We start from the raw sequence: 23,690 nt of genomic DNA, 5'->3' as shown, positions 1-23,690 counted from the left end.
AATTTATAATATAATAAAATTTTATAATTTAACAATAATATAACTATAATATTTTTATAACAATAAAATAATCATCTCAGAGGATTTGGCTTACAAAGTTTATGCCCAAATTTTGTTTAAATGAAGGGTTCTATTACTATGGAAAAGTTTGAGAACCACCACATCAAAGTAGCTTATTGAAATGGGCTGAATTCAATTTTACAAAAAGCCTTGTGCAGGAAACCAGCGTTCAACTCAATAGGTGAGCTCGTCAAGTTACAGGTGCCCACTTCACTAAGGTGCACATGATAGGCTATTTCCACCGTGGCCTTTAGATGTTCTCACCCCGCCTCTAGGAAAGGGTAGAGACACTAGCAAGAGCCTTGAAAAACCGCTCTTAGATTTGTGCAGTATTTGAAGTAAGAAGTGAGGGGAAGCAGGGAATGTTCTCGAGTGTCAGCCAGGTGGAGAATTCCACACTAGAAAGAATTCATTAGCTAACATTCTTCACTTGTGATAGGTGTTGACTAATACTGAGACTGCATTTCTCCACTGCTCAATGTGACTTTTAGGGACACTCCTTGCCAGTTGACTAAAGTGCACACTGTATTAGTTTTAGGCTTCAAATAAAGTAGAGGAAACTCCTGAATTTGAAGAATTCCAGCAAATCCCTGCTGATTTTTTTTTTTTTTTTGCCTGCACTCTAGTAGAGAAGCTGTAGGTAACAGAGAGCACCTTCCTCTTCCTCTCCCTCGCCCCCGTGATATCTGACTTTTGTAATGTCACAAGCAGAGCAGAATGGTCTTGAATAGTTCCGATATTTTCTTCCCTTCCATTCTAAATAGTCATTCTTTGGGGTTGGGGACTGCTTATGGAATTGGAACGTAACACTTTTCTCTCCTCATTCCACTCACCTTCATTTGTTTTTGTGATTGTTCTTAGGCCTCCCTCTTTCTCTCAGATTTTGAGGGAAAAAGTCTTTGCAGGAGGCAGATTTTGACTCCTTGGCAGCTTTTCCACGCGGCGGCCAGGTTTACCCTTTGCCAGACTGTCTCTGGGGCTGTCACGGGATTTGTTGCCTGATGTCAGACCCGCCTTGGGCTTCCAGACCTTATTCTCTCTGGGCTCCCGCCTTGGTTTTAAGAAATGCATCCATTTTCATGTGGCTTGCAGACACATTCCTGGCAAATTCCTCGGGAGGGTATTTATGAGCAAATTACCTTGTGCCCACTTGGGGAGAGATTTTGGTAGCTCTGCCCTGGCTGAGCCTAAATCCTTAGCTTTGCTTTAGAGGAAGTCCCTTTACTCTCCCAGTCAGAGGGGAAGGTAATTAAATTTAAATAGGACCACCCTTATACTGAAGTCACCCTCATTGTAAAACTGCAGTCAGGATCTAATTAAATTCAGGGGGAGCTGTGGCTTCTAAACAGAGATGTACATTCTACTATTCCTTTATGGCCACGGGGGGAGGGGGAGAGGGAAGAGGGAGGGAGGGACACTATTCTCCATTTCTCCAATAAGCTTATTCTTCTTCCCTCTCCATCCCTGCTACCCTCACCCAGATGACATGTGAATTGAAAGATTGATGTTTCCTAACAGATGCAAGACAAATATGTCCTAAGTTTGGATTTTATCAAGATATATTTTCCTGGCTTGCCAAGGTCATTGCAAACACTTTTATTGATAGTTTACTTTGCGTTGCGTAGGTAAAAATAAGTGGTTTGGTTTAAAATTGCAGATTCTAACCCAAAAGCTTGTTGCTGTCAGAGAAGTTAAAAAGCTGAAAGAGAAATGTTGTAACACTAAGGAATGCAGGCCACAAGCTTCTTTTGGTCGACTAAATAATTTTATTTTAAAAACTTGATTTTGTGGTTCCTACATGCATGCAAATTATTATGTATAAGAATCAGATTCGATATATGTGACATGCATGGACATAAATAAATTAGTTTTGAAGGATTTTATAGCACATTGCACATTGAGGAAATTTACTACAAATTAAGCAATCAGTGGTTTTATGTAACCACTTTATTTCACATCACTTCTCCAAATGAAATATCACGTATCATAAACATTTGAACAAAACAAAGACAATGTGGGTCGGAGGGTAGAGTAATGATGTTGAGAACCAGATGCTATTTCTACACACTGTGTGATCTTAATCTTAACCTCTCTGAGTTAAAATTTTATTAAAAAAGGACACCATGCTTGTTTCCTTCCTACCCCAGATGTATATTGGGATGATTGTAAGAAAATGTGTAAAAACTCTGAATTATTTGCAGATTTGGGCACCAGGGTTATATAATTATGATTATAAATTGCTGCAGGATATGGTCCAGATTGTTTTAAGAGATGTCATACCTAAGACAGGGGAGTGGGGGAAGGCATAATTCTTGCTTTTTAAGCTGCAAGCAAATGTTGAAAATGAAAATGGTTGGGGAGAGAGAGTTATGGCCAGACATACCTAGGAATTCTGGCACCTGAGCAAATGCAAGCAAATTTAATAGACTTAAAATGTCACTCTTGTGCATGTGATTGAGATAGATTGGAAATAGAGGTTAAAGGGACTGAGAAAGCTGAGGAACCCAAAGTCCAGGAGGTTTGAAAGGAATGGTCGTTGAAGTCAGAAGAAAAACATGAGCCAGTTACAGAACTAATTGGGAATTAGAAGGGTGATCCAGACAGCAAGGATATATTGGATTATGCAATGACCTTTAAAGGAAGAGTAGCAGTTCCTGAATACTAATGGATGAAGGAGGATCTGAAAGTGAAATGGGAATCAAGGAGGATATGAGCTACTTTTTCCAATCTTTCATGTTAATCCATGTGAAAGAAGGAACAGCTAGACTTGGAACAGGTTCCAAGAGACATGTTCCTGAGGAGAAAGGTAGGCTTTGGTGAGAATAAGATGGAAAAAATGTAGAAGGGCCATATGGATCATGGATTTAGACTGGAGACCTAGAGATTGTCTTTTCTAATCCTTTCATTATAGATGAGAAAACTGAGGACTTGAAAAATACAATAACTGGACCGACATCACAGGCACAGTGACAATATGTGACATTTGAAACCAGAGCCTCTGAATCTAAATTTAATGATTTATTTCCACTGTATTATGATAGTGTAAACTGATAGGGTGAAGTGGAAGGTAGGGCTGAGGGACATGGTGACTGGGAAAAAGCTAAAGCTGAATTTACTGTTGTAGAGTCATCATTTAACCACTGGAATATAGCTCTCACATCTCTGATGCTAGCAATCGTGAATTAGTAAAGGGTCTCCAGGCCAGGTAAGAGATATCTTATCTCTAACTCCATTGGGAAGTAGCTGTAGGCTACTGTGGGGATGGTGGTCAGTCTCCCCATCTTACCAGTTCTATCTATGATTCTTTTTACTCCACCAGGAAATTTATGAGGACAAGATGAGAAGTTGATTATCTGATCTGAATTTTAATTATTACTACTTCCATCAACACTCATGGTTTTACAGAGAAGCAAATGGGCAATATTCCTACCCATATGTAGAAAATATTATTTGTATTTTTGGTGTCAAGAATTCATGGGGTTAGAGCAACCTGATGTTTTCAACTTGATATCATAAAAGTATTAGTTTGCCTTTTACCACCTTTAGTTAGCATCAACCACTTTGTATTTCTCTCTAAGAACTCCATTGTATAAATAATCTTTGTTACATCTTGAAGAAATAAAAGGAATATTTAGCAGTCTGTTTTATGGGCTGTGGGTAGACTACACCCTCAAAATGTTTTGAAAATTAATTGATAGAGATGGTGACTCTGTGTTCATTAAAATGCCTTCAAATATTTTAGGCCTCAGATGAATACAGTGACTCCTCTGTTTTTCATCCCCACCAAGACCACCAAACTAAAATCTGAAAATATCAGGCCCTCCATTCTCTCCACCCTTAAACCCCCCCCAAAACTACATACTCCAGTCTGCAACCTGATTAGCTGATGGGATAATATTAACTAGTACAGAAGATAATACAAATCTATCAGGGTCATCTAAAAAGGAACTGGAAATTATGCTCTATCTCCACGGCACTTATACTTCAGTTTGTTTCCTGATCTAAGATAGATCACTTATTTAGATATTAGGGAGGTGGGAGAAGTAAATGAGTCTAGCCCACAAAAACCATTTAAAATGTTGTTTACTGTTGTGGACACCTAGTTGGTCGAGGTTTTGGTCAAAATTTTTGATATGATATACAGGCTAGGCCCAGGCTAAGTGAAGGAATGGTTCAGATGATAAGGTCTTGATGTAAACTAGACACTAGAAGTTAGATAGTTCAAACCTCACTCCATTCTTTTTTTGCAGAAGAGAAAAATAAAGCTTCAAGGGTGTCCATGATTGCTGCTGCTTCCCCTTAAAGTTCCATAATTCTCTAGGGCCAAAACTAAGGTTGGAGTCAAATTGTTCTGTTTTGTTCCAATTTCAAGGCAATGTTCCTCTCTCCAGGCTCATGGTTTTCAAATTTTTAGTGGTTTCAGAACACTCGCTCATTGATCTTTTATACTTCCAGAATTGGGAACTCTATTGGGATGAAGTCCACTAGGTGCTGGAGCAAACATAAAATAAGCCTGTCTGCTAGAACCATGTACTAAACCAAGCCTAGTTCCCCTGACAAGAAGCTAGTGGCTTACTATGACTTTTGGCAGAACCCATGCCAGGGTAATTTTTTTTTTACAACATTATCCCTTGCACTCGCTTCTGTTCCGATTTTTCCCCTCCCTCCCTCCACCCCCTCCCCTAGATGGCAAGCAGTCCTATATATGTTAGATATGTTGCAGTATATCCTAGATACAATATATGTTTGCAGAACCGAACAACTCTCTTGTTGCATAGGGAGAATTGGATTCAGAAGGTAAAAATAACCCGGGAAGAAAAACAAAAATGCAAATAGTCCACATTCCTTTCCCAGTGTTCTTTCTTTGAGTGTAGCTGCTTCTGTCCATCATTTATCAATTGAAACTCAGTTAGGTCTCTTTGTCAAAGATATCCACTTCCATCAGAATACATCCTCATACAATATTGTTGTTGAGGTATATAATGATCTCCTGGTCCTGCTCATTTCACTTAGCATCAGTTCATGTAAGTCTCACTAAGCCTCTCTGTATTCATCCTGTTGGTCATTTCTTATAGAACAATAATATTCCATAACATTCATATACCACAATTTATTCAGCCATTCTCCAATTGATGGGCATCCATTCAATTTCCAGTTTCTAGCCACTACAAACAGGGCTGCCACAAACATTTTGGCACATGCAGGTCCCTTTCCCTTCTTTAGTATTTCTTTGGGATATAAGCCCAGAAGTAACACTGCTGGATCAAAGGGTATGCACTTACTATGACTTTTGGCTGAAGTTCTGTTAGACTTGCAGAAACCGTTTGTTTTAGTCTTAATATCTGGGGTTCTAAGGGTGAAAGGACGCTATTAGCCCCAAAAGAGACAATATCTGCCATTCAGGGTGGCCAGCTTGTGTGATGTTTGCCCATCACAGAACCTGCATCATTCACAGGTAAACAGTTCTGTCATAAATTAACATTATTCATGAAACACACCAGTCTCTGTTGAGCAAATATAGATGTTCTCCAGGTCACAGATGATACTAATTAGCATTTATATGGCACTTTAAGAACTGCAAAAGACTTTACCAATGTTATTTTATTAGATCTATTCTTAGCTTTTTTTTTTTTTGAAGCATTGTTATATACTGAATATCATGACTTCAGAGATTTTAGAGGTAGAATAGGACTTTAGAATAGCCAGCTAGTTAATGACAGTTAGCGAGTTCAGATCTGATCTTAGACACTTACTAGTTGTGTGATTCTGGACAAGTCACTTATCTATAAATTGAGTTGGAGAAGGATATGGCAAATCACTCCAGTTCTTCGCCAAGAAAACCTCCCAAAATGGGATCACACAGAGTTGGACATAAATGTAAAAGGCTAAATAACAAACATTATAGCCAACAAATCTAACTCCTTCATTTTTATAGATGAGGAAATTTAATTTCTACCCTTAAAACTTCTGAGAGGAGAGAATGGGGGTCATGCTTTGTCTAGGATGAATTATTCTTCATAGCTGAAAATCTTTCCCTCTTTCTTTCTCGCAGCTGTTCTACTTTCTGCTGAGTGCCCTGAGCCTGATTGTCTGCGTCTTGGCAGTGGCTTTTGCCGCACATCACTACTCCCAGCTCACGCAGCTGATCTGCAAAAACACTCTCGATTCCTGCCAGTGCAAAATGCCCACATCGGATCCGCTCAGCAGGGCCTTTGTTTACCAGGATGTCAGTGACTGCACCAGCATCACCAGCACTTTCAAACTCTTCCTCCTCATCCAGATGGTTCTCAACTTGCTCTGTGCCATAGTGTGCTTGCTGGCATGTTTCATGATGTGGAAACACAGATACCAAGTCTTTTACGTGGGCGTCCGCTTGTGCTCCCTGACTACTTCTGAAGGCCCCCAGCAGAAAGTCTAATTTTTTCATTAAGGTTGGGGAGGGGGAAAGAATAGCCCACGAATATTCCGAGGAAACTCGAAGACCTAAGAATTAAAAACAGCAACAGCAACAATTTTTTTAGCACTTACTAATGTGCATAGGTTCTTAATGAATATATTTTTATATATCTCAGCAATACTATTTCTATTGCAGAAAATTTTGGTAGGAAAAAAAATCTAGAAAACTATAGGACTGTAAAAGGATAGTTCAACAGATATTCCAATAAAACCAATTTATGATTATCTACAATGGGGAAGGATAATAGCATAACTGAAATCTGAATATAGTCCCTTGGGCAGCTAGATGGCATAGTGGATAGTGTCGGGCATGAAATCAGGAAAATTCGTCTTGCTGAGTTCAAATCTGACCTCAGACATGTCCTAGCTGTGTGGCCCTGCACAAGTCACTTAACCCTGTTTGTCTCAGTTCCTCATTTGTAAAATGAGCTGGAGAAAAAAATGGCAAACAAATCCAGTGTCTTTGCCAGGAAAATCCCAAATGGGGTCACAAGGAATCAGACACAACTGAAAAGACTGATCAACAATAAAAATTGATATTCTAAAGCTCAAAATTAAAGCAATTCAAAGAGACTCTGAATTCCAGAAACACCCTCAACATGCACCCTTAGGAGTGCTTTCTTTTATGGCTTCCCAAGGGCCAAGAGCTGCTTGAGCAAGTTATATTGTTCCCTACAGATACATTAATTTCATTTTTATCTCCTGTAGTCCAACAGTGATACAGACTCAAAGCCAGGCTTCAGAAGGGAGACCAGAAATAGGAGACCTGGATAAACCACTGAAGTAATCCTAAGAAACTGGAAGACAAAAGCCTTACCAGTATAAATATTTGCCACATAGCACTGGTGACCACAAATGTTTGGTGAATTGAATTACCATGAATTGAATCTGAAGGAGGCGTGTGTTTATTTAAAGGTGTCTACTGATGACTAGCTCCTGAGAAACTGAAAGGAGACAAATAGGACTATTTTTTTTAACAAACTAGAAGTTATTTTTAATAATTACATTTGCCATCCATTGCATAAAACAGTTACAACTTTTTTTTTTTAATTGCCACTTGTAATTATGTTTAGAAGTCTACTTAATTAACCCTGGGTTCAATTACCACGACATTATTAGTGTTCCTGTGAACTGTATTCATAAACAAAAGCCAAAAAAAGCTATTTTTCCTGAGAGCTAAGCTTTACAAGGGAAGGAGATTTATAAATAACTTGGATTTAATATATATATACGTATACACCCACAAATAGAAAGGAATTACAATGAAAAACATTAATATTACCACTACATTTGAAAACTATCTTTGTAATTATTTTCTGGAAGAATCAGAAAGCCAATATGTTTATCAAATATGTAATTCTATTATCCATGCACTGGGTATCTCCAAAGTCTTACTTCAGTTTTAAGCTTAACTTTAGCAGGCTTAGTACTTAAAACTACACTAAAAATTTTCTGGTAGATCCTATATATTCAGTCACTTTTAAGAATCTGGGCATTATTTTAAAGTCCTTACTAAAGCCCACTAATATTAATGATAATTTCATTTACGTTTCTATGACCTTCTACACTATCAGTATAGCATAATGGCATTCATTCATCCAATGAGCATCTACTTAGTACCTACTATGTGCAAAGTAGTATTAATAATCTGTAAGTTCCATGAACAAAAACCTCTTTTTAAAATTAGATTCCATTCACTACTATAATGTCATCATTTTCAGGAAGGCAATAAAGATGGGGAGTTTGAAGGTATAAATATACAAGAACATTCCTCACATATACTTATGTTTGTCAGCATGAAAGCACATATACAAGTTTTCCCTTTAGTAATCTCCACATACTTCTCCTGTTTTCCTGTTTCTTAGCTAGCTACAAAATGGCAAAACTCCCACAAGATCTTTTGTGACTTGGAAGACCAATAAATAATTTTGATATGATTGTGAAAATGAAGTGTCTTTCTATGTAATGCCAAATGTCTGGATGAAATAAGACTTTCTTCAATCTTCCAGATGTGTGCAAATATTTAGATTATTGTAACTGATAACACAACTTTTTAAAAACTTTTCATCCAGACATTTTGACATTGTATAGATAGAGGTGAGATGCAAAAGTAATAGGGAAGGGTTGGAGTAGAAGGAAAATGAAAGAAAGAGAGAGAGAGAGAGAGAGAGAGAGAGAGAGAGAGAGAGAGAGAGAGAGAGAGAGAGAGAGAGAGAGAGAGAGAGAGAGAGAGAGAAATCAGAAACAAGGGGAACAAGGGGAAAAGTCCTCTAAAGATAGAAATTTGATAACTAAAATTATCTACACGATACCAAGAATCCTCACAATTAGCTGAAAAAATGACTCACATTTCATGCTTTGGAAAACACTTTATGCTTGAAAATGTTTCCTTCACAACAATCTTGAGAGGAAAGGGGAAATTATTATTGTCTATTTTTTGCAAAAGAGAAAACTGAAGCATAAGAATAGTATTATTTGATTGTCACACCCTCAAGATCTGCAGAAACTCCAAAGACCAAATATTTCAATCTCAATTTTGAAGAAAGAATCACTTTCACAACACATCAAATCCAACAGCGCTATGTTTGAAAATTTTGAATAAGACAGAGTCATGAACCAAGACTCCCCAAGATAGTCCCTTCCTAAATGGAATATCTAAATGGCTTCCTTCCAACTCTTATTGAAAACTGAGGAAATAATCCAAGCTATACAATTTATTGATACAGGCATAATAGATGAGTCAATGTATTTCTCAGTCAATCCAAAGACCCTAAATACAGAGTAAGACAGATTTTTATGTATTAAAAACAATTAAGCAAGTAAGACCAATTACATAAAACAACTAATCAGGATACAAAATTAGATTATTTGATTTCTACTTGTGGGAAAGAGTAGGGACTTTCCTCGTTGGCAGGGGGAGAGCAAAGAGGTACAATTCCCTGAAATCAGAAAATGAGGTATCCTATTCTCCCTAAGAGTCTGTATTCAGTCAAAGGAACATGGAAGCAATAATGGATTGACCAGTATGGAGACAATTTTGAGACATTTGCCTAATGTTTGAGATGTATAACTGTGAGAAACATCCTTGCATCAATCTCTGGATCTGACTGGGTTTTTTTGGTCAGCATAACTTAAGTCTTAGTTAAGACCTAGCTTTCCAGTTATGCAAGGCTAGATTCAAGCAATGAATAAGGTTTTCTCCCAATTCTCATAATTGAATAAAATTTTCTCACAAGATAGAAATTGGAATAGACCTATAATTGAAAAGAAAGAGAATTGAAGACAATGCCAAAGGACTAATGATGAAGCATACTATCCATCTCCAGAGAAAGAACTGATCGTGTTTGAATAGAGACTGAAGAATACTATTTTTCACTTTATTTGTTTTATTTCTTCTTTTATTCAAGTCTTCTTGTATAAAATGACTAATATGGAAATTCTTTGCATTAAAAAAAGAGAACTGAATTACTTTCAGAATTGAGTCACAACATGGAGTTAGAATTCACTCAATTCTCACATATTTCCATCCATTGTCCTCTGGGGTCAAGCTGAAAAAAATCTGATCAATTTTTGAAAGGATAGCCCTTCAAATTCTAAAGACAGCTATCATGTTCTTCTTTCTCCCACTCTATCCAGGTCCTCATACTTTCCTTCTTGAGGCTAATTTTCCCTACTTCTTTCAGGTGAGTCTCATATGCATAAACACAAATCCCTTCACTATATCTTTGTCACCCATTGAACATTTTCTAGCTTACTAAAGGTTTTCCTAAAATGGAAAACCCTGTACCGAAAACAATACTACACATGTGTTGACCAAGGATGGGTCCTGAATATTATATCTCTCTTGATGCAAACTAATATTGGAAGCCAGATCAAAATTGGGCTAATATTGAGCTTGTATTCTATCAGATCCTCCCATTTCTTTTCAGATGAACTGCTTTCTAGCCATACTTCCTTTCTTCTCCCTCCTTTTTATACTTGTGAAGTTGTTTTTTGAACACAAGTCCATGAAACCTTACATTTATCACTATTTAGTTATCTTATTATATCCTGCCTAATATTCTAAGCCTGCAACATCTTTCTAAATCCTTATTTTATAATCTATTGTGTGAGCTCTTCTCTCAGCTTTGGGTCATTGGCAGATTAGATAAGCATGCCATTTTTGTTATTATCCAATGTCATTAATACAGTGTTAAATAGCTCCAAGCCAAATCCAACTCAGCTCCTCTTCTCAAGTTGACAGGAAATCATAAATAACTACTTTTTGTGTCTGGCCCATTTGGTTAGTGCCAAATCCACTTGTATTATTTTCTAGTCCATATTTCCATCCTTTTCACAGGAGTAATTCTTTGCTATAATCTAAAGAAAACATATATGTATGTATGTGTGTGTATGTATGTACACACATATACCTACATATACTTGGATATTTTTTGCTGAAGCCACAGATGACACAGAGCCTACGGCCAAATACTTAATCCAAATTTTACAATAAGATACTGTAAACACCCCATAAAAAAGAGAAAAAAATCAGACTTCTCTGGTGCAGAGGAAGGGTCAAAATTTATGTAGATTTTCCAGATTGTGAGGGCAATGCCCCCCAATTTCTGTAATGTGGAAAGGATAATTGTACTTAAACCCAGACTCTAAGCCTGTTCTCGTGAATTTCCTGATGCCTCTTTTTATTGATAACTTTGAGAATCCCTTTTTATATTGCTACCCCCTCAACACCCCCTCAAGGTTTCTAGAGAATCAAATCAATTTGAAAACTCCCAAGGGAATAAGAAAAAAAAATCTTATATGAAAGAAGAGAAAGATTTCTGTTCTTAAAATCCTTTGTATATTGATAAATTTAAAAATCATGTTGTATGAGAAACAAACTGCTTTGGTCTGTCTTTGAGGTATTTTGATGTTGTGTTTTGAAAATATTGAAGTTATAATAATGGCAACAGAAAAGGAACAGATACACAGCTTACACTCAGCAAAATGTCACATTTTAAAAACCTGGCAACAGGCCGAGATGGTGACTGTCTTTTCAAAGTCCTGTGATGTTAAGATTTGCACAGTCCTCCTCCTCCTCCTTCTCCTTTTCCTCCTCCTCCTCCTCCTCTTTTTTCTCCACCTCCTTCAAAGCACTAAATGAAACAAGACTCTGGAAAAATGGGACCGGGATTTGGCACTGGCTGAGATAGGAGGAATACAGCAGCCGAGATCTCCAGACTTTGTGAGGGAGCCCAGTCGCTCAGACCGTGCCTTTTCACATGATTACCATCTGTGCCTCCCCAGCTCCTTCCAGCTCTGTGTAGGCAGCTCCTTGGATTCACGCCTGAAAGCATCGCTCCACCAGGGCCCTGGAAACTGTAGTCAAGTAACAGGCCCGGCTTGGATTCCCTCCACTGGATTAAAAAAATGGAGACCATCTATTCTGAGGGAAGATTCCTCCCGGAGAAATCAGCGGGCTGCTCAGGCCGGGAGACACCTTCTCTATTCCTGTACACGTTAAAGTTTTCGTATTTCTCCCCACAGAGCAGAAAATTGGAGATTTTAGGGATCTTAAAAGTAATTTAGTACAATCCCACTAAGCAGATAGGGGAACTGAGGCTGCAGAGAGGCTAAGTGATTAATCTGTGGGAGCAAATGGCCAGAACTGGGATTTGAAACCAGGTGAATCTCACACGATACCTCTTTGTGCATGCTGTATATCTGGACATTTATTAGCGATTTTAGCAAAGGGTCTGGGCAGAATATATGGTAAAGAGACATGGAGGCTTTTTGTGGATATTCAAAAAAGGGCTTAAAGGACACCTTAAGAAGCCATTATTTTTATGGCAAAAATACTATGGCTCTTCTCTAGTTTCTTTGAGGTCTTACACCATAGACAAGAGACTGGAGATTGTGGCCACTCGAGTGCACATAAGGAGATCCACTTGGATTCAGGTGTACGTGGATCATTTGTCCAGGGAGCCTTTGAAAGAAAAGGGGAAGGGGGAGGGAAGAAATAATGCTACTCCCTAACTGTATCAGCTCACATGAGAAATGCTCCTTTGGAAGTCTCCTTGTAGCCCACCCATGCAATGAATGCCTTAATCATTTTCTTCTGCTTTTCCACTACCTTATTATCTCAATTCCTTAGCTCCACTATAATCTGTTAATTAAATATTGTAGAGGCACTTCCATGCTCTAAGTTTGTACTTCTGCCATAAATGAAATGGTTAATAGAAATTCAAGCTTTTGCTACTTGTTTAAGGGGGTTGTTTTTTAAAGGGGGAATGTGTAATAATGCATATTTCCTTTATAAATAAAATACTTTCATATTCTCTGAAGATATCCATGTCTGAGCAAAGCTATTAAAACTGTACTTAAAGTAACTATGCACAGGACATGAATTGATATACATAAAACTCTCAAATTAATTTCTTCTTCAACATCTGAATCCTGAGCATACAAGAGCTAATGCTTTATTCCAACTGTTATCTCTCTTTTGGCACATGTTCCCAAGGTAAATAAGGAAGAGTCTGCCAAAGGCACCTTGAACACCAGCTTTTTATTTAAACATCTCTAGGTGAGTTAGAAATCCAGATAGATAGCAAGTGGGAAAAAATGAGAGTACATAGTTTCTGAGGTGCTCCAAAGTGGAAATAGTCTGAGATTATGTCGGTCGACCTGGCTCCTAGTTATATGGTTTTTGTAAAAATATTTAAGCTCTGTGGGACTCAGTTTTGTCAACTGTAGAAGAAAAAAGGAAGGAAGAAGGGTAGGAGGAAAGGAAGGAAGGAAAGAAAGAAGGAAGGAGAGAAAAGGAAGGAGGGAAAAAAGAAGGAAACATTTATTTATTCAATATTCAATTTAAATTGAATCTATTCAACTCCTACTATGTATTAGGCATTGTGCTAAATACTTTAGAGATACTATTCTCTTGATTGATCCTCACAACCACCCTAGAATGGAGATATTATTATTGTCCCCATTTTACAAATCCTGACACAGGTTAAGTGAGTTGCTTAAGATCACGCAGCTAGTCAGTGTGTGAATCCAGATTTGAACTGATCTCTTCCTGACTCCAGGCCCCATGCTTTATCCACTGGGCCATTTAGCTGGTAATTGAAATAGAGCATATCTATAAGTTCCTGCAAGATCTAGAATTCTCTGCTTCTCTACCAAGGAGAAAAGATGCCTAAAACTGTGTCTGAGGTGAATGCCACAATATAGAACCATATTTAAAAGTAAAATAAACACCTTATATATTTATAGTACCTGGCAGCTTATACAACTCACTTTCACATACAATAGCTCATTTGATCATCACACCAGTTAAAGCAGGGATGACAAACAGATGAGGAAAACAGGCTAAAAGAAGTTGGATGAGGAGGGGCCCAAGGTCATCCAACTAGGAAATAGTAGACAGTCTTATGATGTCTTACTATCATGCCAAATTCCTAATTACACAGAAGAAACCATAAAGCTTGGTTCTTAGCTCATTTCCATTTCACGTTCTGTGTTGAGATGCAACTATAAACATTCTCTGAAATGAATAAAATAGTTACATAGGAATTTTTTTTTCTTTTTTAATTTAGCTAGAGGCAACATGAGGAAAAGTGAAGTTTTGCATGATTGGGAAGAAGAGACAAATTAAAAGGGGAAAAGAATTTCTGATATGGGTCAGATCACTTACATTGGCAAATCAATGAGGTTCCTGCCTTGGTTTGGCCAACAGGAGCCATAGTCAATTGAATTTGCTCCTTAGAACTTTCTTCCCTTCTGAATATTACAACTTATATATAGAAAAATGGTCAGATTTTGATTACTATTTTCTGCAATTTTTCATCATGACAACCTTAACAAAAGTTATATTTGAAAAATTATACTATATAATCCTCATATTAGAAATATTCCTCTTAAAATGGGAAAAGGAAAGTAGAAGAGTTTGTGCAAGTTTTACCCTTTCTATGAATGGAAAACTAGACTAGAACAACTGGAGGAAACTTTAGACATCATGTGAATTATGGATCCTTAACCTTTTGCTGCTCTTGGAGCAATTTGACTATCTGGGAAAACCTAAGGATCCCTTTCCAGATTAATGTTTTTAAATGCATAAAAATTCACAGAATTACCAAAAAAGTCAATTATGTTGAAATATAATTATCAAAATATTTTTTAAAAGTTCACAAACCACAAATTAGGAACCTCTATCAAAACCATTCTCTTAATTTTTCAGAGAATAAACAGACACAGAAATGATGTTTCCAAACTTGCACAGCTAGTCAGTAGCATGACTAAGACTAGAACCAAGGTCTGTTGTGCTCCTTCTTCTCCCTTACCACATCTTCCAGATGTCATCTTCAGATACAGGATAACTTCATTTATTCATCTACTATTACAATTCTCTTTATTCAAATTATTTTGTGGAAGGACTCCTTACCTCCTTGATCAGACAACAGGCCTATCATATTGGAACTGCATGTTGAAAACATTTCAGTGAACTAATTAACAAAATGGGATACCTCCCCTTTGGGATAACCTTCTTTGCCCTGTCATATCAGTCACCATACAGATTTACATACATTGGAATATATCTGGTCCAAACTGATTCATGTGTTGAGTGTGTACCTGTGTATGTTGGGCTGTAACATACCATAACTTATCTTTATTCATGAATTCAAAATGAATTTTTCTTAAATACTAAATTAAATGTTTCAGTCTCTAAGCTGAAGATGAAAAGAAAATAAATCTTTAATATTATGTTAATTTTAAGTATAAAAAAGTATTAGTAAAGAATTTAACATTCTTTTTATGCTAAGTTCCACCACCCATAGACCTTGGTAAAGTTTTTATTCCATCTTCAGTAATACAAAATGAAAAAAGTCATTAATTTTGGTATTTTGGTCAGGAATTGCTTGTATCTTTCCAAAACCCATTTGAAATTATAGGACCAGAGCTTCTTTTTTCCCCCTGATTCCATACTTCAAATTGTTGTCTATAATCTCTCCCTTTCTTTCACTCTTGGAAGATGAGGTCATCCTTTTCTTTATCAACACCATTTTCCCTATTAGCATCCTGGATATCACCCCTTCCAATCTCCCTGGAGATACCCCCTTTTCTTCCTCATGTTCAAGCTTTCTTTATGCACTGACTCCTTTCCTCTTACCTACAAATATGCCAAAATCTTCCCTATAAACAATGATATGATGAAATGGGGTTTGAAAAGACATAAGTAATCATCCTTCATCATTATCCATATATCCAAACAATGATGGCTCTCATGTGTCTCCCTTCCCTCTACTTACAACATAAGCATCCTAGGCCAGGTCTTCATCATCTCTTACCTGGACTATTAAAATCATCTTCTAGATGATTTCCTTGCATCAAACCTCTGCCTTCTCCAATTTACCCTCCACATAGTTCACCAAAGGTATTCCTCCCTGCTCAGTGGCTTCCTCTGCTTAGCATTTAGAACCTTCCATAACTGGCTCCTTCACTTTCCAGACTTACTGTGTGCATTATTCTTCTTAGATTCTACATTCAGCCAAATTTCTCCCCTTACTGTACTTCATACATGAAATTTCATACCTTTTTACCTCCATGCACTAACTGTCCTAGTGACATTTCACATTTATTTCTTGGGACCTTTAGCTCCCTTAATTAAGGCTTACTCAAGAGTCCCCTCCTTCAAGAAACCTTTTTGATTATTTTAGATGTGTGTGTTCCCAAATTACTTTTTATTTATTTTGCACATTTTTTTTAATCTCTTTGTCTGCAATAATATCCTATGTCCTGACAGGACACTGCAAACTCTTGAAGTCAAGCATAGTCTTAGTTTGGGATTATTATCTCCGGTACCTTGTATAGTGCTTGATTAATGGACTGATTTAATATATTCCTACAAACTAGGAGAAAAGTTATTCTTAAAGTATTTTTAATTATATGAGAGGCTTGTTTTAAGATATATTTTTGTTATTGTTTGGCTTGGTTTTTTGTTGTTTTTGTTGTTGTTGTTTGTGATGACCGCATATTTAAGATCAACCAGAGTCAGGAATTCAGGTTAAGGGGAAAATCTTCAATCTTTATTGAAGTGAAGAGGTGAAAAAGGATTGTGATAGCAATATGGGCAAGAAGGATTGCGATAGCAATATAGGCAGCTGTGACAAGACGCCAGCCAGCAGTCTCTCCTTCCGCTTCCCTTTCTACTCCCCTGCCTCCACCCACCAAAAACGTCATTTCCTATACAACACATCAGGACTTGCACAAAGAGTGGGTGGGGGCCATTCTTTCTCCAAGCATATATATTAATAGAGTATGGTCCAATTACTATTTAGCTTCACATGCTTGGGACCTCAGTGCATCAACTCAAGCCTCAGCCCATTACAGTTGTTGGGTTTTTTTTTTTTTTTTTGTAAGTCTGATAAGAGAACTCAGAAAACTCATAATGTCAGAGTTAGGCTCTTAGAATGATCTTCATTTTCTTACTTCATTACTTATATTTTCTGATTGGAAAGCATATTCTCAGAAAGTTGAAAAGAAGGGAACAAATATTCATTAAGCTCCCACTATGTATCAGGTACTATGCTAAATACTTAACAAATTTTCTTATTTATTCTTTATAACTCTGTGAGTTAGATGCTATTATTATTATTATTACCATTTTATAGTTGAAGAAACTGAGGCTGGCAGAAGCTAAAAAACTTGCCCAGGGTTACACAGTTAGTAAGTGCCTTAGGTAGAATTTAATATCAGGTCTTCTTGACTCCACGTCATGTAGTTTCCAGAAACTTAAGGAGAATACAGATATTTGTAAAAGGTTGTGAAAGAGTAAGGCAATCTTTATATTCATAAACTAGACAGTGACATTTTCTTTTTTTCTTTTTATATATAGTATTTTATTTTTCCAAATATATGCAAAAATAGTTTTCAGTGTTCACCTTTGTAAAACCTTGTGTTCCAAATTTTTCTTCCTTCTTCTCTGCCTCCCCTCCCACAAGACAGCATGTAATATGATATAGGCAGCACATGTGCAATTCTTCTAAACACGTTTCCATGTCTGTTATGCTACATGAGAAAAATCAGAACAAAACGGAAAAAACAAGAGAAAAACAAAGGAGCAAACACATAACAACAAAAACGGGGGAAATACTATGCTTTGATCCACAACCTGTCTCTATAGTTCTCTCTCCGGATGTGGATGGCACTTTCCATCACAAAAGTGACATTTTCTTGAGTGAAAAGTGATTTCCTATTTGTCTTATGCAAGGACAGGACAGCTTTACACATTCTTAAGTCCAAGCTCTTGGTTGAGTTATCTAATGATGAAAGTTCGGGATCTAATTCTAAAAAAGGGCCGAAATGAGGTATTAAATTAACTGCAAAAAAAAAAAAAAAAAATGAACCATCCAGTTGATTCCTTTATGAGGTGCTAACAAGTCCTTTGAGTGAATTAGATGAGGATAGGATGAACAATGATTGTTCATAGTCCCTGGTGACCTTTAAAAGCCAGTTCAGTCAGATTGAAAAAAGAAGTCAGTCTTGAAGAAGAAGCCTGTATGGAGTTGGAGAGCCTAAACAAAGTTATATAAAACAGAGAATGGGGTCTCCAACAGAAGCTCCAGATGCCAAGAAAAGGAATAGCCTTCAGCAAGTATTACAAGGGAGGTCAAAAAAGATGCACAGTACTTCACCTCCCCAGAGTACAGACTCCAAAGTCCACTCCTTTCTCCCTTTAGATCACCTCAGAGAAGCCACAATCTCTCCGTCCTGGGCAAGAGCATTTACTTCCCTATTTTAAATGTGTACTTATCTTTATAACCAATGTTTATCACAGACATTTTAAATTCAGGATGTACTTATTAGAAATAAAGTTGGTTATATACATTTGTAAGGGGAGTATCTCCAGAGAAGAAACAGAAAAAGATTTATCAGAGAGGAGTTTTGATAAGGTGATTTTGCTAGCTGGGGGCTCAGAGTTAAAAAAAAAAAAAAATGAGTCAGAAAAGTCAAACTTTTTACATACCTTCCATCTAGACAGTTAAGTTGTAGGATAAGGGAGAAAGGTGGGAACAGCTGAACAACTCTACTCATTACATTGTATCACTCCTACATTATCATAAATTATTTTGCCTTCCTACCCCTATCTCTGCTCAAGTGCACATACCATCCACCACCAAAATATATTATGAAATGGCTCAGGCTAAGGGCAGATCTAAATTGTATGATATTTGCTTTTGGTGAAAAGACATTTGGTGTAACAGAAGAAATATGAGTTGAATCAAAAGAGCTGGGTTAAAATTCAGGCTCTAACATTTACTAGCAATGTGACCATAGGTACTTTACAGGTTTGGAGGAATAAAATGTTAATTGAGGTTGTAAAGTTGTGAGGGTGTTGATATTTGATTCTTCCCCTTCTCCCTTTTTAGTCATTTTCTTGCTCTTAAACTTTAATCACCCTTTAAAGGAGAACCTTACTCCTCACCCCCAATTCCATTTATTCTTGTTAAGCCATAAAAAGAAAACTAATCCCCACTAAAGACCCTTGGAACATTTATATTTTTGATTCTAGGCAACTAAATTTAATTCAGTTATATAAATATTTATTTTTTGTATGTCTGCTAAGTACAGAACATTGTGCTCATTCAGAGAAAAATAAGTTTAGATAAAGCTTAATTCCTGCCCTCATGGAGTTTACAGTGTAGTAATTTAGGAGACAGCAAGGAATAGCAGGTAGTGCTCAAGACATGTTGTTAAGAGTACCCAGGTACAAATCCTCCCTTGGATATCTACCAGCTATGTGTCTGTGGGTAGATGACTTAAGAACCTCAATTTCCTCATCTTTGTAAATAGGGAAAATAATGATGTTTATCTCAGAAGAATATTGTGAGGATCAAATGAGATAATATATGTACAGTTCTTTGTAAGCCTTTAAGTGCTATGTAAATATAAGTTATTCTTAGCAGGATCTGACCCACATAAAAATAACTCTAATAAAATACAATACACAACTTGTGTTAGTCCACTTCTTCATCTCAAGGAACAGAAACATACTCACATTGTCCTTTAAGTTGACTATGGGGGGTTATGAATAATAAACAAATCACTGGTGGAACGTCTCTTCATTACAAAAGGATACATGAAGACATGTGCTTTTACTTCATCACTATCCTTAGACCCCTTCCTCAGTTAATTGCAACTACAGATATCCTGATTGTAGAAGCCCAGGGGAGGATGCCGAGGTTCATGATCCATATAGTAGATAAAAGTCTCAAATCCTTTAAAAATTCAAAGACCAACAGCGTGTCAATGAAGAGTAGTTCAAACAAGAATAATGTTATCTATAATTTCAGTCAGCAGGGTCCCATTGATGGTCCTTCCATCAAGTTTCACATAATATTCCTGCAAACCAGCCTAAAACAATATTACTGTAGACTGACCATTCTCATGAAATCCAAAATAGAAAATATGCTGGAGGTAACATAGGAAATGTTTCCCACCAGGAGCAAGAGTTCAAAGTCATTGTCTTGTCCAGGTATTGATGTCTATAATTGCTAATCGTGCTTCTCAATGTCTACAATGGTGAAGAAATTGCCTCATTGTTTATAGGGCTCCCTCAGGATATTGAAGGTGAAAGGTTGCATCTAATAGACTAGTTCATCAGGGAAGTGTCAATGAATATGAATATATATATATATGAAATTCAGTCTTTGATTGGTTGATTATTGTTGTTATTGTTTGGTTTTCATACTCTGGAATAATCATGTTTCTTAGAATGTCTAAGGGAAAAGAAAAGGGGGTTATCTGGGAAATATCTGCTCTATCACATTCTTCTAGTGAGAGGGCTACATATGGTCAAACCTTGCCTCACAGCAACAGTTACTGGAGATATAGACATCCATCCACCCATGCATATTTGCATATACATATGTATATTGCTGTGTATAATTCCTCTGCATATACACCTATAAAAATACACATATGTACATATATACATATATGTATATACACACATGCATGTGTTTATGTGTGTATATACAGAGTTAATTATATGAATGAAAATCTGGGATTCTTAAAGGTAGAGGTTGTTTTATTTTTTTTCTTTGTATTCCCTTGGCACATAGTGAATGGTTAATAAATGACTGTTGCTTGATGAATTTGGAAAGGAAAATCTTGATCAAAGGCAATCAACTGTGGCAGCTCACTGGGAAAATTCATTTCTGCTTATTTTGTGTGGGCTTTATTCAGGCCATTTCTCTGGTAGTTTAGGTCCAATATCAGAACAAAATGAAACATTTGGAAATAATTCAATCATTAACAAAAGGAAATTAACTTAACCATAACAGGATAAGGATATTCAACAAGGTTCAACATTGAAGACACTTGGAGTTAATTCAGTTGAGTTAATCTCCCTGGCCTGAGTCGCTCATCATTTTCCACCATCATTTCCAAGCATCATCTCTGATGAGATGCCTGGAGCTTTGTGTGGCTGTTTCATATTTAGGGAGTTAAGAAATCATGTCTGAAGCTTGAGTCTTTAGTCTTCTGAACCAACCAAATCTCAAAGAGCGTTTCAATACTTTTAAAGAAATTTTTGCTTAATTTTCATAGGGGTGAGGGATAGGATATTGCTCCTGCCATATTGTTCAAGATCTTTAATGATGGAGTTTAGGTCAGATGGGCAAAGTCAAAATTAGTTTAAATTTCAGTTAATGTGAGAACTTCCTTTAAACCTGACAGAAGGGCCTCCCTCCATGCTAAAGTCATCCCTCCATGAGGTGACAGGGATACTCTCTTCCATAAACCTTGTTCTTTACCATTATAGGATTGAATGATCAGTAATACACAAACGTGTGCTTCTATACTTGATACACTTTGATTTCAGTCTTATTGACAGCATCTGATAGATCCCTAACCTCAGAGCTGCTTAATATGTTTGTCAGTTGAATGGAGATTTTTCTCAACTTGAAAAACATAATGTGTTTCAAACGATTAAGATTTCTAGAAATGACCCTTTAATTAAGGGTAAGAAAAATATGAACAAATGAATAACATAGTTTATAGTAATATGACACTGAAAGGTATAAAATACATCAGAGTATTCAGTCTTCAAAACAAGTCTATCATGTAGGGATTATAAGCAAAATTATCTTAATTTTGTAGATGAAGGAACTGAGGGACAGGGATGTGAAGTAGTTTGCTCAGCTTTATGCTGATAAAAAAATGGTAAAGTCAGGATTCAAGGCTGGGTCTTCTGGTTCAAAATCAAGAGCCTTTGTTCATCCTTTACATTCCCAGGGTCCAGCACATCTGTAATATTATAGATCTCCAGTAAATATTTGTTGAGTTGGATTACAAATATTATTTAATGTAAGTTCATTATTTCGTGTAAATTCAGCTAAGCCTTTATCACTGCATGAGTTCATTCATTTTTGATGGACTCCTATTCCTAAGCTAGAATCTGGATTCTACATCTTTGTTTCTGTCTCTCTTCTCTATGCCCAGGCCGATCTTTCCCTTAGTGCTGTTGCTCTCTTTCTTTCTCTCCTTATTACCTCTTTCCCTTTCTACATCCTACTCTCTCCCTCCTCCTCGCTATGTCTCTACCTTTGTCCTTCTTGTTCTCTTCCTCTCTTTCTCTGCTTCCTTTCTCTATCTATGGCTCTCTCTGTGTCTATGTCTTCCTATGTTTCTCTGTGTATGTCTGCCTCTATCTCTGTTTCTTTGTGTCTGTATGTCTTACCCATCTATCTGCCTGTCTTTCTCTCTGGGTCTGTCTGTCTCTCTTCCCTTTCTTCCTCTCTCTCATTTTCTTTCCTTGTGAGGTAGGAGCAAGATTGTGACTCCTGGCCCTCATGCAAGTTAGATTTGTTTTTTCTTTATCCTGTAGTCCCAAGATATGGGGAATAATGCCCCAAGTCTCTGGTCCTTCTTACAACTGAGGTCTGTCTCCAGGCCCATCACTGGGTTCTCTTTTCTACTTCTAAGGCACATTTATACTGACCAGCAAATGCTCTTGCTCCCTGAGGTTCCTCCCATGGCTGCAAATTATAGAACTGATACTAGGGATTCTGCTCTCCTGCAAGTGCCCACCGCCAAGTGCCCCTCACTACCAGAAATGCATTTGTTCCTTCTCCCCACAGCCCTGGGTTTCTGGTCTGCACAACTGGGCTTAGCATCCCGTCATCAGTGGGAGGTTCTTCCATCTCCTACTCAACCATCAGACCTCCCCTCTCCCACTGCCGGCAAGATGAAGGCTTCTAACTCGGGTTCCTGGAGGTCTTCAAATTGTCTTAGGAGACCAACTGCTTTACTCTGTGTTTCTTTCTGCTTCTCTGAGGAGATATTCTGTCTTTTCTTGTGGAGGAAATTTGGAAAGTCAAATTCTTTCCAGAATCCTCTCCAAACTGATCATATTTTGTAATTAATCTTATGTTGATATTCTCTACCCACAGTGGCCCAATGTCAAGACAACTTTATAAAATGCAGTTTTATCAACATTTAATACTAAGTTGGATGGTTCCATTGCTCATCAAATTAATCTAAAAAATCTCTCTCATTGAAATCCTTCCTTTTTCCTCCTTTACTTCCACATATAAACAGAATGTAAATCATAAGAACAACTTCTACTACATTCAAGGTTGCTTGTTTGCCTTTACAATAATGAAACTGTCCTCAAACTGTCCTTAATTGGTTTCATCACCTAAGTGCAAAAGAGCAGTACAGGAGGAGTTAATTCAGCCTTGTCTTTACACATGTTCTGGTCAGTGAGCCACCATAGCAAAAATGAGAGCAGGGAAGCCACACTCCTATGAATCAATGCTGTATTCTTGCTGAATATCCTTTTCATGCTGTTTTTAAGAAAATGTTTTTGTTTGAATATCGCATGATCTACAAGTATCTCAAATTTATTTGAATTCTGAACCTGAACCACTAATCTAACCTTACTCAGACTTGCCTAAAAATGAGAGGAAACTAAAAAATAACCTTTTCTCCCAATATTTCTTTTCTCTTACTTCTTTTTGGAGAAAGAGACAATTCTTTTCAGGATAAATTTGCAGGACTGAACATATAGGACTGAACATACTTTGAGCGGCACAAAAAATAATTCAGCCTACACATACAGAAGAGTGATTAAGAATTGATTTTACACTGAAACAAATTTTTTTTAAAACTCATTTGCTAACTTTCTTGGTATT

General features: G+C 37.0%; 1 protein-coding gene across 1 annotated transcript in view; it reads left to right on the top strand.

Moving 5' to 3' along the window:
* The window catches only part of SSPN (sarcospan), a 45,168-nt gene extending 36,482 nt beyond the window's left edge, over positions 1-8,686 (top strand). Inside the window, exon 3 of the mRNA XM_052001107.1 lies at positions 6,113-8,686. Coding sequence (XP_051857067.1) covers positions 6,113-6,478 — 366 coding nt within the window. The 3' untranslated portion in view covers positions 6,479-8,686. The remainder of the gene's footprint in view (positions 1-6,112) is intronic.
* Positions 8,687-23,690: the final 15,004 nt, after the last annotated feature.

The sequence above is a fragment of the Antechinus flavipes genome, chromosome 5 (genome assembly GCF_016432865.1).
Source record: "Antechinus flavipes isolate AdamAnt ecotype Samford, QLD, Australia chromosome 5, AdamAnt_v2, whole genome shotgun sequence".
In the NCBI taxonomy this organism is placed as follows: Eukaryota; Metazoa; Chordata; class Mammalia; order Dasyuromorphia; family Dasyuridae; genus Antechinus; species Antechinus flavipes.
Note: the sequence above shows the minus strand (reverse complement) of the source record. Positions and strands in the feature narration are given on the sequence as shown.